The 16,290-nt window shown below is 39.8% G+C and overlaps 1 protein-coding gene across 3 annotated transcripts in view; it reads left to right on the forward strand.

Moving 5' to 3' along the window:
* Window positions 1-16,290, forward strand: part of UBE3D (ubiquitin protein ligase E3D) — a 66,948-nt gene that overhangs the window by 8,862 nt on the left and 41,796 nt on the right. For all 3 annotated transcript variants that reach the window (XM_067467661.1, XM_060752967.2, XM_067467667.1), the window contains 3 exons: window positions 6,121-6,190; window positions 8,776-8,845; window positions 14,143-14,251. In XM_067467661.1, coding sequence (XP_067323762.1) covers window positions 6,121-6,190; window positions 8,776-8,845; window positions 14,143-14,251 — 249 coding nt within the window. The remainder of the gene's footprint in view (window positions 1-6,120; window positions 6,191-8,775; window positions 8,846-14,142; window positions 14,252-16,290) is intronic.

Consider the following 16,290-nt stretch of genomic DNA (forward strand, 5'->3'; position numbering starts at 1 on the left):
AAAATATGCTCAATCTGTATAAAGGTAAAGGTTTCCCTTGACATTAAGTCTACTCGTATCCAACTTGGGGGGGTAGTGCTCATCCCATTTCTAAGAGCCGACATTGTCCATAGATGCCTCCTAGATCATGTGGCCAGCATGACTGCATGGAGCGCCATTATCTTCCTGCAGAAGCAGTACCTATTGATCTACTCACATTTGCATGTTTTCAAACTGCTAGGTTGGCAGAAGTTGGGGCTAACAGCAAAAGCTCACCTTGCTCCCCAGATTCGAACCACCAACCTTTCAGTCAGCAAGTTCAGCAGCTCAGCGGTTTAACCCACTGCACCACCAGTTAAAATGATTCAGGATCCTAAACCTTTAGATGTTGTTGAACTTTTAATGCCCAGCAGTCCCAGCCAGCATAATGGTGGGACGAGTAGTCTCATCTAGAGGGCCACAGGTTTCTCCCCTGGGAGGTAAAAGAATCACAAATAGGTCTTTTAGGAGATCTTGGAAACCCACTGCCAGTCAAAAGTGATGGTGCTGATTGTTTGGAGGGGTGGGTGGGGTGGTATCTGGATCTACCAGCAGTGCTGAGTGATTTGCAGTGCATTAGCTAAGTTTCTGACTCCTCAATACTCACTTGTTCCAAATTATATTTCCAACATGAGAAAGCTTGTGATAACAATGAGCAATTGTTTCATTGGAAGAACTGTAAGCTCAGTTCAGGACTGGTACTGTTCTTCCTAAAGCCCACAAATCCACTCATGGTGAGATATGCTTTAGTGAGCTTACGTTTCCAGAATTGGTCCAAAGAGCTGCAGCCAGATTATTAACCAGGGCTGGCTATATCTGCCTTGATTTCAACAGCTCCATTGGTTACCAGTTTCCAGGAACAAGTCAAAATGCTGGTTATGACCTACAATCCCCTATACAGCTCTATAATCTTTGGAGGTGGCCCTTTTCTTATCCAACTGGTCTTTCAGACACGTTTGGTGGGACAAGGAAGAAGGGCCTTCTTGGTGGCTGCTCCCAGGTCTTCCTTCCTAAGAGAGGCCTAGAGTGGCTCACTCCATGGTATTCTTTTAAGAGCAGGAAGGAGCCCCCGGTGGCGCAGTGAGTTAAACCCTTGTGCTGAGAGGACTGAAGACCGACAGGTCGGAGGTTCGAATCTAAGGAGAGCACAGATGAGCTCCCTCTGTCAGCTCCAGCTCCCCATACAGGGACATGAGAGAAGCCTCCCATAAGGATGGTAAAACAGCAAAACATCTGGGTGCCCCCTGGGCAACGTCTTTGCAGATGGCCAATTCTCTCACAACAGGAGCAGAATTTCAATTTAAAGCAGGTAGCTCCTCAGCCTGTTTTTGGAAATGTACAGAGAAAGAGACCTCACCATTTCTTTAGGCAATTGATTCAATTGCCAAACTGCTCTTACTGTCAGAACGTTACTCCTAACGTTCACATGAAATCAGGGAATATTGACCTAGCATCATATACACACTATGTGGATATCTGCAAAGGTAGGGCTTACATGCTTGGCATACATAGTCCTCTAACTTGTGGAAATCTATATGTACACATGACTGTAATTAAGAATTTGATCTTGGTTTGTGGGACAATCTATCAGTATAAGAAAATCAGATTTCTCAAATGGGTGGATCTTAAGACAAAATAAACAAACCCTGTTCTTTAAAGCTCCTTTCCTGCTTTCTCTTTAAGACGTGCTACAGTGATAGGCATTCGTTCCTTTTTAAAAAAAAAAACTCTTCTAGAATGGCTCCATCCTTTTTGAGCTTCTGTTGGACAGCTAAAGTAGTGCTGTTCCATATAGACTTTAATGTTTAAATCAACTTTTAACTGTTTTTTTTAAATACCAGTTTAACATTTTTTTGAATGTTTGGAAAGCCTTTAACAAGTATTTTAAGGTTTTCTAAAAAAAATTAAAATATTTGTAGGTACTGTTCCATTATCCAGACGGAGGCTACTAGGGCAGTGTTTCTCAAACTGGGGGTAGGGACCCCTGTGGGAGATCACGAGGAGGGTGTCAGAGGGGTCACCAGAGACCATCAGAAAACACAGTATTTTCTGTTGGTCATGGGAGTTCTGTGTGGGAAGTTTGGCCCAATTCTATCGTTGGTGGGGTTCAGAATGCTCTTTGATTGTAGGTCTGTTTTCCCCAAACTCCACCAGTCTTCACATTTGGACATATTGAATATTCATGCCAAGTTTGGTCCAGATCCATCATAGTTTGAGTTCACAGTGCTTTCTGGATGTAGGTGAACTACAACTCCAAAACTCAAGGCCAGTGCCCACCAAACCATTCCATTATTTTTTGATGATCATGGGAGTTCTGTGTGTCAAGTTTGGTTCAATTCCATCATTGGTGGAGTTCAGAATGCTCTTTGATTGCAGGTGAACTATAAATCCCAGTGACTACAACTCCCAAATGATACAATCAATCCACCTTAATACCGCCAGTATTCAAATTTGGGCATATCTGGTCTTTGTGCCAAATTTGGTCCATTGAAAGAAAATACATCCTGTAAATCAGATATTTACATAATGATTCATAACAGTAACAAAATTACCGTTATGAAGTAGCAATGAAAATAATGTTATAGTTGGGGGTCACCACAACATGAGGAACTTGATATTAGGAAGGTTGAGAAACACTGCACTAGGGGGTGCTAGAGAGAAGGGTAGTCCATTTTAGAGGTGGTGATTTGCAGGAAAAAATCATTTCTTCCATTTCCTCTCCCCTCTTTCTATATCATAAACAAGGGTTTTTTCCACGATGGGGACATGGGTTGGGGAATAACAAGAAAACGGGGAAATGGTTTTCCTACTTCAACCCCGTTCCCCCATTAAATGGACTATCATTCTCTCTCTAGCGCACCCTAGTGGTCTCCGCCTGGATAATGGTACAGTACCTATTTGTATTATTGTAACTGCTTTTATTTGCTAATAGCCTCCAGAGCCTTGGTGGCCTGTGAGGCATAATATAATTCTTTCAAATACAAAGTGAAGTGAGCTGGTGTTCTTTATGAGGCCACGTAACACCAATTCCTCGCTTCTTCCCAAGGATTGCCTTTTGCCACAGTTCTGATGAATGGTTTCAAGGTTCCATTAAACAAAGTGGATCCATCAAGCTTGAAATCTGTTCACCCTAGCCTTGAAGGAGCAGCTATCTGGCTCAGGGTCAAGTAACTTTATATATGCTTGTGTGTTTGTAAGTTCACGTGGCCTGTATCCAGTGCTGTTACAGAAGATGTAAGAAATTCTTTAGGATGATTCCAATTGCCTTCTTTGCCTCTTGAAATGAATCTTGGAAATAACCACTTTCTTCTGGAAATAGGGGTGGAACTAGACTAAGAATGAGATGGAGGCAAATGGGGGAAAAGGCGTTATGGGGAGCTGAAATGTTTTTAAAAAATAATTGTCAGCCCTAAAATGGTTTTGTAAAGCAGTTGTCCATAGTCGAACCAAAGATTACTGTAGATTCAAGTGCTAGCTAAAAGCAACCCTGTTTAGAGCTGAAAGGACAAGCAGCTTGTGTTTCCTCACTCCTCACACAATTGTCATTATTTATGTAGTGTTTGGAAGTCAGTTGTCTCTTGTCGTATGCTTGGGAAGAGCTGGATACATTAATCACGTACTTATTGTATATCAGTCAGAAATGCAACATGTGAAACAGCTCTTTTAGAGAACACTATGGACTGATCATCTATATCATCTGAAACAATACTTTTTAATAGGCATGTTTTTCTTGCTGTCTTGAGACTCCACAAGTGATAAGTCACTAAAAAAATGAGTTGTTGAGCAAAGTATTTGTATCTGTGAGTCCCCTGAATCAATCCTGAATTTAACTGAAACCGCCTATCTTCACTCAGCTTCCAAAATAGTAAAAGACTCTGAATCACCCTTTAACACAATCTTTAAACACCCTGAGGTCAGACACCATTTTAGTCATCCTCTCTAGGGGCAAATATTTCCTTCCAAACAATATCAAGGACCCTTTGGAGCAGAAGAGCACAGAGATATTAAGAGAGTGTAGATCGCCGGCAGCTGAAAGTTGTCACACAAGATGCATTGATTTAATTTGGGTGGCAAAAAGCACACCCAATTTTGTTCAAAACTGGAAGGAACTCAGGAGTTGTCATAAAAGTCAAGCAGGAACTCAGCCTGCTTGACTTTTATGCCATTATAGGTACATTTAACTGGAGTGGGGGAAATGAAAGGTGGGATATGATACACACCCACACACACATGCACACGATTTTAAACTGTTTTAATTTTTTTTATAACTCTATTTATGTATTTGCAATTGTACATATCCTATGGCTCCATATAGTTGCCTACTTGTAAGCCACCTTGAGTCCTCTTCAGGGTAGAGAAAGGCGGGGTAGAAATGCAACCCATAAATAAATAAATAAATAAATAAATAAATAAATAAATAAATAAATACAAAGGAAATCAAATAAATAAATAGATTTCATTTTTCATTTAGCTATATGCGCTCCCTTGCATCCCAACTTTCTTCCAAACCTAAAACTCAAGATAGCTTACAACATGATAGACTATTAGAATACAGTTGAATTAAAAGTAATATAAAAAGACAGTGCTGAAAGCACAAGTTACCAAAATTGTGTAACTTCCTACTGCATAGCATAGTATTGGTTTTCAGTTATAGTCCTCATAATTTCTGCTCAACCTTGAAGCTCACTGGATGATTTTGGGTTAATCCAGTAACAGTTGCTGACTTCCACATCTGTGGGTTGGTAAATTCAGGTTTTACTACACACTTTAAAAGAGCTGTCCAAGGTACTAAAGCCAGTCCTGAAATCCTTGTATAAGGGCAGATTGAATATCCTTATCCAAAATGCTTGGGATCAGAGTATTGTTAGATTTTCTTTTTTTTCTTTCAGATTTTGGAATATTTGCACATACATACTGAAATATTTTGCAGAGAGAATCCAAGTCTAATTTTATACACAATATTTTAATACTTCTATGCATAAAACAATATTTGTTTTGAGAAAGCAAAGGTGTCACTAACTCAGCCAGCCATGTGGATATTTCTGGATTTTGAAGAATTTTAGATTTTGGTGTAAGGGATACTCAATCTGTATCTTTTCGTATTCCCTCCATATGTGTAAAGTTGTCTAAAGTAAAAGTAAAGGTTTTCCCTTGGCATTAAGTCTAGTCGTGTCCGACTCTGGGGGGTGATGATCATCTCCATTTCTAAACCGAAGAGCCGGCGTTGTCCGTAGATGCCTCCTAGGTCATGTGGCTGGAATGACTGCATAGAGCAGTGATTCTCAACCTGGGGTCCCCAGATGTTTTTGGCCTTCAACTCCCAGAAATCCTAGCAGCTGGTAAACTGGCTGGGATTTCTGGGAGTTGTAGGCCAAAAACATCTGGGGACCCCAGGTTGAGAACCACTGGCGTAGAGTGCTGTTAGTTTCCCACCGAAGCATTACCTATTGATCTACTCACAATTGCATGTTTTCAAACTTCTAGGTTGGCAGAAACTGGGGCTAATAGCGGGAGCTCACCCTGCTCCCCGAATTCGAACCGCTGATCTTTCGGTCAGCAAGTTCAGCAGCTCAGTGGTTTAACCTGCCACAAGAGGCTCAAAGCTGTCTATAATTCTGATATTTTCTGTTGCATTTAGTAGTCCCTTTTCTGTTACTCATGTTAATGGCATTCATGTGAATCTCATCAGTTGTACATAACAAACAATTATACCCCAGTTTTCCCAGCGCCACCCTATTTTGATAAACTTTTACCTGCAAAGAAATCTTTATCAACTGATTTTACAATGTATTTAACAATTGGACACTATCTTTCTGTACAGAACAGTCTGTGGCAGACTTACCCTGAGTAGGACTGGGTGCAATGGTTTATAAAGGTTGTTTGGAATGATAATTTTTGGGTTTCCTGTGTTATCTTGATTAGGAATTATCATGGCTGGTCATAGGAATGAAGTCATTTGTTTTAGGATGCAAAGTAACGCAATGAGAAAATTGTCTTGTAGCTCTAATTCTTTGTTTAGATGGTGGCATGATTTATTTTATAGGGAGCATTTCCCTTCTGTAAAGAAATGAAACACTGAAATGTTATTTCTTTTCCCTGCAGAATTCAGAGACAAATAGCAGAGTAATTTGCAAGCGCTGCAAAACTCTGCTGGGAGAGGTTATGCCCTCAGGTATGGAGTATGCAAATAACGTTTTCATAGGCTGTTTAGGTCATCCTAACAAGAGGGGGTGTGGTGTGGTATGATGTCTTTTTTAAAAACAAGACTGATTAAAATATTGTTATTTATGACCTAGAATCTCTTTGTTTCTTCTGTTTTCCTCCCCTATATCCCAATATATAGCTGGGTACTTGTTTTAAATACAGCATGACCCCCATATCCATAGGACCTGTTTTTTATTTGTCTACATCCATTAAATTATATCCTCTCAATTAATAAATATAATAATAAATATAATAATATTATATTTATTTATACCCTGTTTTATCTCCCTGAATGGGACTCAAAGCAGCTTGTCATAAAAGCATTGGTATACAATTTTCGGTCTTCTAGTGTGACCCTATGATATTCCTGGGCCAGAAGTTGTTAGTTTGAATAGACTTTGCTATTATTTATAGTTTTACATGTCCACATCAAGTCTGAGAACGTATCCCCTGTGAACATGGGGGGTGGTACTATGCAGTTTAATGAAGAATCCACAAATCATGTCTGCATTTAGTAATCAAAGGTGCCTCTGAATATATCATTATCATTGTTTTCCATCAAGTAGACTTCAACTCATGTTGACCCTATGAATGAGAGATCTCCATGTTCTGTTTAAAATCATGGGTTATGGCTTCCTTGATTGAATCAGTCTACTCATAGTGCAGTCCCCCTCTTTTCTTATAACCTTTTGCTATTTATCTTTCCTTGTGAGCCATGTCATCTCATGATATGTCCAAAAGTACAGGATCCTCAGTTTGCTTCTGGGAGGTTTAGGCTTGATTTGGTCTAAGATCCATTCATTTGTCCTTTTAGCAGTCTATAGCAACCACATGACTTTTCTCCAGGAACACATTTCAAATGAGATTATTTTCTTACAGCCTTTTTCGTTCTCACTGATTTTTCATCATGCAAGTGATGTTAGCATGCAGATTGTGCTGTCAGTCATAAACCTAAATCACTTACAAGCCTTTTTATGAAAACAAAATACTGCCCTCACTTCTCTGACAAGTCCCTACACACTACAGGAAGCAACTTTTTAAAAACCAAGGATGTAAAAAGTAAAAGAGTCGTTTCTTCTCTTGAAGCAAACAAAATGTTGTCTGTCTCCTAGATTATTCTTTCTTCTGTGTAGTTCCCTTTTACAACCACTTCATATCTGAGTTTCATTACAGTGAGAGCTTGGTATCCACTGGGATTTGATTCCACAACCTCCCATGGAGAGTCCTGTGGATATTCAAGTTGTATTATATACCATGATGTAATACAAGGGTCCTCAAACTAAGGCCCGGGGGCCGGATGCGGCCCTCCAAGGTCATTTCCCCAGCCCTCGCTCAGGGTCAACCTAAGTCTGAAATGACTTGAAAGCACACAACAACAACAATAATCTTATCTCATCAGCCAAAAGCAGGCCCACACTTCCCATTGAAATACTAATAGGCTTATATTTATTGGAATTGTTCTTCATTTTAATTATTGTATTGTTTTAAAGTGTTTTTTGCACTACAAGTAAGATATGTGCAGTGTGCAAAGAAATCCATTCATGTTTTTTTTTCCAAATTATAATCCGGCCCTCCAACAGTTTGAGGGACTGTGACCTGGCCCTCTGTTTAAAAGGTTTGTGGACCCCTGTATTAGATGTTCTTAGCGGGTATTAGGACAAATGAGCTCTATACATTATGTGGAATCCACAGAATACACTCACCCCCACCCCAATTCATTTGGTCTGTTGAGATGGGCCCTGATTTGGTCTATTTCTCTCACGTATCAGATGAGATAGTTGCAAATTGGAATATGAAATGCAAAGAAACAAAGAAAGATAATGGTTCTCTGCCATCTGCTCAGTTAAACTGACTGGGGCTGTATTAACCAAGGCGGTGGGGTACTGTATGTTGCCAAGCCATGGCCCACTTGTTTCACTTGTGTGTCCTAAAAATGTCAGCTTACAGGTGTATGAAGGCACCTGAGGCTGTTCACTGGAAATTCTGGTGTGTGAAAGAAAGGTTAATGTGAACACAACTCTAACTGGTTAAGATTAGGAACCTGTGCTAAATCGAAACCCAGCCCAAGTCTCTTGGAAATTAATTAGTAGCCCTAAATGAGCCAATGATGCGTAGAGGTTTTCGTGCTGGACTATGGCTCTTGAAACTAGGGTTTGAATCCCCATTTGGCTGTGGAAACCTACCGAGTGACTCTGGACATACCCCTAGCCCCAGAAAACCCTATATTATGCTCTCCTTAGGGCTGAAACAAATTGAAGGCCCACAACAACAAACTGGTACTCAGTGTAACCAACCTTTGTGCAGGCATTTGTAGTTGTGTCCCAAGTTCATGGGAATCTGTAAATAACTGAAATTTTGGTTGCAAATTTTTGAGCTGGAAGGGTTATCATGTTTCAAACTTAAATATTCTCCCTATTTGTACTTCATTGTGGTATTAGATCTAGTTTCTGTGTGTTTGTAGCCTGTTTTTTGTCATGAGTCAAGAAAGATTTCAGTTGTGTGATTCGGTATATATTAATTAAGACAAGATAAACTTTTTTATTTTATTCCTAGGTGTCACAAAGTACTTTTTCACCGAATTGCTTGTTCAGCCGTCAGAAGACTGCTTCAATACAATACCAAGGTGTGAAAGGGTTCATTACTTTCATATTAGAATGGCACTGTTCATTTGACATCTGAAGCCTGGTTGCATTTTTCTTTTATACATTTCATGAAATATTCAAATATTAACATTGTTTCCAGCAGTGTTTGCTGAATGGTCATTAAATGTATTTATTGCTTTTTCTGCCCTCTCTGCTGCAAAGCAATATAATTAGATTGTCGTATTGGTGACTAGAAGCGTGGGAGTCACAGGTCATCTGAATATTATGAATCATTTAGATGACTCATATGGCTGATTAAAAGATGCCCATTTCTTTGATGCCCATTGTCCAGCAACCACCAAGTTTTAAAGACAATGTATTTCTTTCCAGTGGGGGAAAATGTGTGTTTTATTCCTTGAAATGTTAAGTTCAGTGCGGGGGCCTGAGCTGTATCAGATTGTCTTTGTTTAATCTGCTTAAAGGGAGTGGGAGAGAAGATTGTGTTCCGACCTCTGCTTTTTCTCTCTTTCACTCAAGAGTCATGATAGACACACTCTTTATTGGATACATACACTGGAAACACAAACTGGTTTGTAACTCATAATAAGTTTGGGTTCCATAGGAACAGTGTTCCTTGTGAGTCGTTCCTGAACAGTTTTCCGGGAAGCCCTATCTGTTTCTTCTTCCTGCAAGTGGAAGCAACTGAGGGTGCATCTAAACTGTAGAACAGTGGTTTCCAGTCTGTGGTCCATGGACCACCAGTGGTCCGCAAGAACTAAAATATGGTCTGCAGCCTCACCATTACTACACTGTTGAAATGAGAGCAGCTAGTCTTGCAAAAACCTCTTATAGTGCTGAGGATTATTAAACATGGTTTTCTGTGGGTGAGCTGATGGTGACTACTGGATGGCATATGTTCTGTATCAGAAACTAGAGCTTATGTGGTCTATCCAATGCAGTTTTCTGAATCAGCACCCCAAATGACCAAACCAAATCTACAGTTGACCAAAAACTTATTTGTAACCCTTTTGGTACTAATGTTGGAGAGTGAGCCCTAGCCAGAGTTATCCCTGGTCAAAAAAGGTTGAGAACCACTGCTGTACAATTACTGCAGTTTTGCATTGTTTTAACTGCCATGGCTCAATGCTGTGGTATCATGGGAGTTGTAGTTTTACAAGGTTTTAAAACATTTATTGCCAAAGAATGCTGATGCTTCACCAAACTATGACGCCCAGGATTCAGTAACATTGAGTCAAGGTAGTCAAAGTGGCATCAAACTGTATTAATTCTGCAATGTAAATCAGGAGTTCACAGTATGACGTTAGTAGGGGCCGAAATTAAAAAGGCTAAACCTCTTGGACAGGGAGTTTTCAACACTTCACTTTCCAAGTAAAGGTATAATTAATTGTTATTATTCGGTGCCTTCAAGTTGTTTCCTACTTTGGGCAACCCTACAGCATCCTGTCATTGGATCCCATATCTGGGATCTGGCTTCTCTTTCTCTCTCTTTCTTTCTCTGTTGGGATTCGGATCCCAAGCCCTCCAGTTGACTTCCCTCTCTTTCCGGAGAGTAGCGGCAAGGGGATGGGAGACGGGAGGAAGATGCCCTGTGTGCCAGGAGTAATGGGTAGCCACTGCCACCTCCTGTTCTTGGCATACAGGGCATCCTCCTGTCTCCCCATCCTCTCTCCAGGCAAAGGGGGGGGGGGGGAACTAGATACAGATCCAGAATCCAGGCCCTCCAGCTGGTTTCCTCTCTCTTTCTGGAGGCACGGTGGCAAGGAGGTGGAGAGATGGGTGGAAGCTTTGTGTGCCAGAAGCATGGAGCTGGTGGTGGCGACAAACTTCGTTTCTCTGTACCTGCACCTTCTCTGCGGCCGCACCTTGTATGGGCCGCATCAGGCCTAGGGCAGGCCTGGTGTAGATGCACCCAAAACAAATCTTGGTCTTTTTACTGAAGGTGTGAGCAACTATGTCTTCCAGACATTTTGGACCTTCTGTCAACATTGGTCTGCATAGACAAGGGTGAGGAAATTTTAGAGGGTGCACAAATACAGGAAGGGCCACATTTGATTCCTCCATCGTATCATATGCTGCCAAGCATGCTAGCTTGTTCCTGTCCTGGCAAACCTTAAAAATAATTATACACCCACGGTTTGTTGAAATCTGTCTTATTGGGAAAGAAACAAGCCTAGGTACTATCTCTCACGAAGTTCATTTGTCACACTATCAGATGCCTTGTTCTGATGTTTGGATTTGTCCATTTCTGACTGGAGTGGTTTGCAGACTTATCAGATCACGACACTACGGTTCTGGTGTTCAATAATTATATTGTGTATATGTCAGTTTTTTATTGCTGTAATTCTATGGTTCTAAGACACCATTAATTGTTAAATGCACACTGATCTCAGTACCATGAACAGTGTGTGTGTGTATGATAGAGAGAGATTGAGAGAAACACTATTTTTAGAGATACTTACATTGGCGGGAGGGCATATTAGAATTGAATAAATGTCAATTATATGCTACCCTTTCATATTTATTTGTACGCATGTTTCCCCCTCATGTTGGATGAGTCCAGCTTGCTCTAGGACTCTGTACCCCATATCCTTTAGCCATTGTAATTTCATGGGTATTGTATTGCAGCAAAGAATGTTAGATTCCATACACATGCACAGGTTTGATAACTAACTACCCTGCTGTCCATCAATGGGAGGTTGGTGTATAAGCCACATTTCTAGAATTTAAAGAATTTGGAGTCAGGAGTAAACCTAAACTTACAATCTTTCTACAGGAAAATCCACTCCCAACTACACAATTCACCTTCAGTGTGTTGCTTCTATTAAACAATAGAAATGATGTGATGTGTTGTTGGGCTTGGCCTCATGTAAGCCGCTCCAAGTCCCTTGGGGAGATGGTGGCGGGGTATAAATAAAGTTATTATTATTATTATTATTATTATTATTATTATTATAAAAAATGCTTGCTCAAGCTCTACTTCAAATAACCCAGGAATCAACTGGTAGATCTGGATTTGTGCAGCCTAATTAGTGAACATAATCCATAGCCAAACTCACAATTTTATTGGAAGCATTGGTCCTACATATTCTTTCCCATATTCCTGCTCCAAATAGCCATGCCAGTGGTTACTACTCCCTTGAAAGCCGTCTTAACGTTTTTGCGGTATCCTTGTAACATCACTGTTTATGATATCTCACAACAGAATTAATAACCCCCAACCTGAACATTCACATGCTGTTGTAGCAAGTCTTAGGGTTAATCAGTGGCAAATTATGCAAACTTAATGTCGCTTTAATTAATTTCTGCCATGAAACGTATAATTGCCAATTACAAGTTGATATCTAGCCATCTTTCCCTAGTCTGTGTAGCTCTGGGCTTCAATGAAAGCTTTCTCCTTTTTAATTGAAGGGTGGCTCTTAAATGAAACATTTCAGATGATCCAGTTTGAAGCTCAGGGAAATGTCCATATGCTGTGGCTGCCAGAGAATGCATCATGCTGTGATCAGCTTGTGATCAATATAGAGCAAATATATTTTCCTACTACAAACTCATATGCTGTGTGTGTGCGTGTGTGATGTGAATTTCCCCCCACTTATTGTGAATCCAACATTCTGGACCTCCAGAAATATAGTGACAGGGAAAATAAAGGTGCACTAAGGGTGTTGGAAGGTATGCTATAGTTTATGTTCAAAAGATTTAGTGAAGACAAATATTGGAAGAGGTGCAAACTGTTGGAAATTGGATGGCTCTCTCTTTTTGCTTTGGTCTTAGTACACCCACACAGCAGGCTTGCATAATAATATGCCCGAGCTCTTTTTCATTAATCTAAGGCACTTTGCCTTGGACTTTCTGATTTATAGTACACAATTAGATTAGGTGTGGTGATTTATTATGTAGCAGGAAGAAAATGTGTGTGGGTTGGGTTTTTTTTATTACTGTGGAACAGAAGAGTACAATAAAGTGAGGAGAGCAAATTTGCCTGATTCTTGTAGTACCCAAAGTTCCGGCCTTTCTAATGGACATGAGTAAAGTTAACTGTGTTCTTTAAATACAATAAATTATATTTCTAATCTCCCAAAATTGGATGAATTGGATACAGTTGGATACAGTAACTCCTAGAGAGCCTCAGATGGCTGCACAGATGTAATGTTCGTATATAGGATTAACATAACTCAAAAGCCACTGGATGAATTGACACCAAATTCAGACATAGTACACATATCAGGCCAATGAGTGACTATCACTCATAAAAATACTGAAAAACACAGTGGAAGGGACTTAAAAAGCCACCCCCCCCCCAAAAAAAATAAATACTTTACGACACATGCGCAAAACCACACACACACACATATGTGCACAAACACACATATATACACATATATACAAATATATATATACACAAATCACATATACACAGACTGGGCCACAGCAACGTGTGGCAGGGGACGGCTAATAGTTACTGAAAATGTTTTGGGAGACTGGAAGTCATGTTTAATCAGTAGGGTTTTTTTTCTTGCTCTTTTGAGGATGAGGATTACAACGTTGGACAAGATGGGACTCCTGGGGTCTATTTATGAGGAGGAATCATAGGGAGGAGGGAGGAGGCATGTTTTCTGCTGCCTTGGAGACTGGGATGCGGAACAATGGTTTCAAACTACAGGAAAGGAGATTCCACCTGTTCAGCAGTGGAACTCTCTGCCCTAGAGTGCGGTGGAGGCTCCTTCTTTGGAGGCTTTTAAACAGAGGCTGGATGGCCATCTGTTGGGGGTGCTTTGAATGCGATTTTCCTGCTTCTTGGCAGGGGGTTGGACTGGATGGCTCACGAGGTCTCTTCCAATTCTATGATTCTATTTTTCACCCACAAAATATTTGGATAATATTTGGGATACAAATAAATATAATAAATAAATAACAATATTATTTGTGTCACACTTTTGTCTCTAGATTGAGATGCTTGGTGGATCACAACATTAGAAAACAGTGCAATTTAGAATCCACACCATACAAATATTAAAATAGAACTAAACAACTAATTAGTTAAAATCTCTTAAAACACTTAAAATTGTTAAAATACTCAGATACTTTTATGCTTGCTTCTTTTGCTTGAACTTGTCTCTCTCACCGTATTTTTCTACATTGCTCACATATTTTATTGTGTCTGTGCTCTGTCATCTAGTTCTAAATATTTAAGTTAAAAGTAGCTTTCAGGGGTAGAGATGAACTCAAAAATGAAAATATCTGTTATTTTGATGTGGACATTTGCTGTGGGCAGTTGATATCAAACAATATTTTCTTTTCCTCCTCCAACCCCAAACAGGTCTCTCTTTATACAGAGTGTTGTAGCCCAGTGCCTCGTGGAGCTTTCTTCAGCTAGGAGCACATTTAGATTCAGCATACAAGGGACTGATGGGGCAGTCTATATCCTGGTAAGTCTATAACATTTGGTTTTGGAACATAGATAACCTAGTAACTCCACTTCAAAGCTATCTATCCAGTTTGATTGCTTTTGCTCTGTCCCTCTCCTTGCTAAATGGGTTTATTTTGTCATTCCATGACTTAGAGCACAATCCTGTGCATACCTGCTCAGAGGTAATAAGTACTCAATTTAAAGGAATTTTTACATGGAAATAAGTTCTATTGCACTGTAAGGAGACATTAATAATAATAACAACAACATCAACAACAACACTTGGGAAATGTCCGACGTGTGATCCAATACAACAGCCAGCAGAGTGATCTTATCTGCTGTTGATTCACCTTGTTGTGTTTCTAATAACAACAACAACTTCTTATATCCCACCACCGTCTCCCCAAAGGGACTCTGGGCAGCTTACACAGCAAGTTCAGCAGCTCAGTGGTTTAACCCGCTGCACCGCCAGGGCCCCCCTAGTCTATTCTATCAATTGTAGAATATCTTTATGATATTATTAGAGGTTTACTGAAGTTAAGTAGTGTTTCTGGGCATTCGTTCTTTAACAAATAATTCAGTACCAGAAGCAGAAATAACAAGAGAAGCATAGGGATATGGTCCTACACAACATAATAATAACAACAACAACAACAACAGAAGAGCAGTTAAAAGTTATTTAATTTTTCATTGATTGATTGATTTGGTAGTCTATTTCATTTTTCTGCTGCCTTTATCTCTTAGAGTTCCCAAACAGTTAAAATATTAACAATAGAAACATTTTGCAACAATTAATACCACGTAAAACAGTATAATTGTTTAAATAAATAAAGTTTGACAATAATATTTTTATGCAAAACATAGAATATTTATATCTTAAATTAAACAACTGATCTGGGAAGCCTTTCATAAGTAAACTAAAACATTTGAGGGTTGTTGTAGGTTTTTTTGGGCTATATGACCATGATCTAAAGGCATTCTCTCCTGACGTTTCGCCTGCATCTATGGCAAGCATCCTCAGAGGTAGTGAGGTCTGTTGGAACTAGGAAAAAGGGTGTATATATCTGTGGAATGACCAGGGTGAGACAAAGGACTCTTGTCTGCTGGAGCTAGGTGTGAATGTTGCAATTACAACAGCACAACAACAGAGAGGAAACAAACAAGGACATCTAATTACCTCTCAACAAAAGTTTGCTCCAGGCACTGTCAGGCCATTATATGCTAATCAAGGTGATCAGTTGAAACATTCACACCTAGCTCCAGCAGACAAGAGTTCTTTGTCTCACCCTGGTCAGTCCACAGATATATAAACCCTTTTCCCTAGTTCCAACGGACCTCACTTCCTCTGGGGATGCTTGCCATAAATGCAGGCAAAACATCAGGAGAGAATGCCTCTAGACCATGGCCATGCAGCCCGAAAAAACCTACAACGATCCAGTGATTCCGGCCATGAAAGCCTTCGACAATACATAAAACATTTGAAATGTTTAGAGACCATGTGCAAGTTGGGCACAATTTCATTCATAAACAAATCTTCACTTTTCTTGTGATTTCCATTTTGGGGTCCAAATCTATAGATCTATGTATAGATCATGAGCGTGGAAGGTAGGGTGGGGACTTAGCTGTTTAAGCCAGTTTATCCACTTTTTTGCTCTTTTCTCTCACTCTTTTTCTGTATTACTTTGCCAACTCAAGCATTATTGCATTGTTTGCTGCAACCGAACTACAAAAAGCTGTGTTTATCCAGCCAGATAGAATATGAGAAGAAAAGGGGGGCATATAAAGGTGTGATTGCATCATGAATACAAATCAGGAAAAAGTTCTAAATGTTTTTGAATTGCTGCCACAACGTAACTGCAAATTCATCCTCATTTGGGACGGAAAGGCATGCACCTGCCAAATTTTATTCTTCATAGGATTTGTTTCCATGGACACTTTACTGGATTGATACCTGCGTGTCTAAAATACACTACACAGGAACAAATTGCATTGAATTGAGATTTTCTATCTTGGTAGAAATGCTCATATCTGGGGAAATAGGAATTTTAAAGTTTAATT

Source organism: Anolis sagrei, chromosome 1, assembly GCF_037176765.1.
Source record: "Anolis sagrei isolate rAnoSag1 chromosome 1, rAnoSag1.mat, whole genome shotgun sequence".
Classification (NCBI taxonomy): domain Eukaryota; kingdom Metazoa; phylum Chordata; class Lepidosauria; order Squamata; family Dactyloidae; genus Anolis; species Anolis sagrei.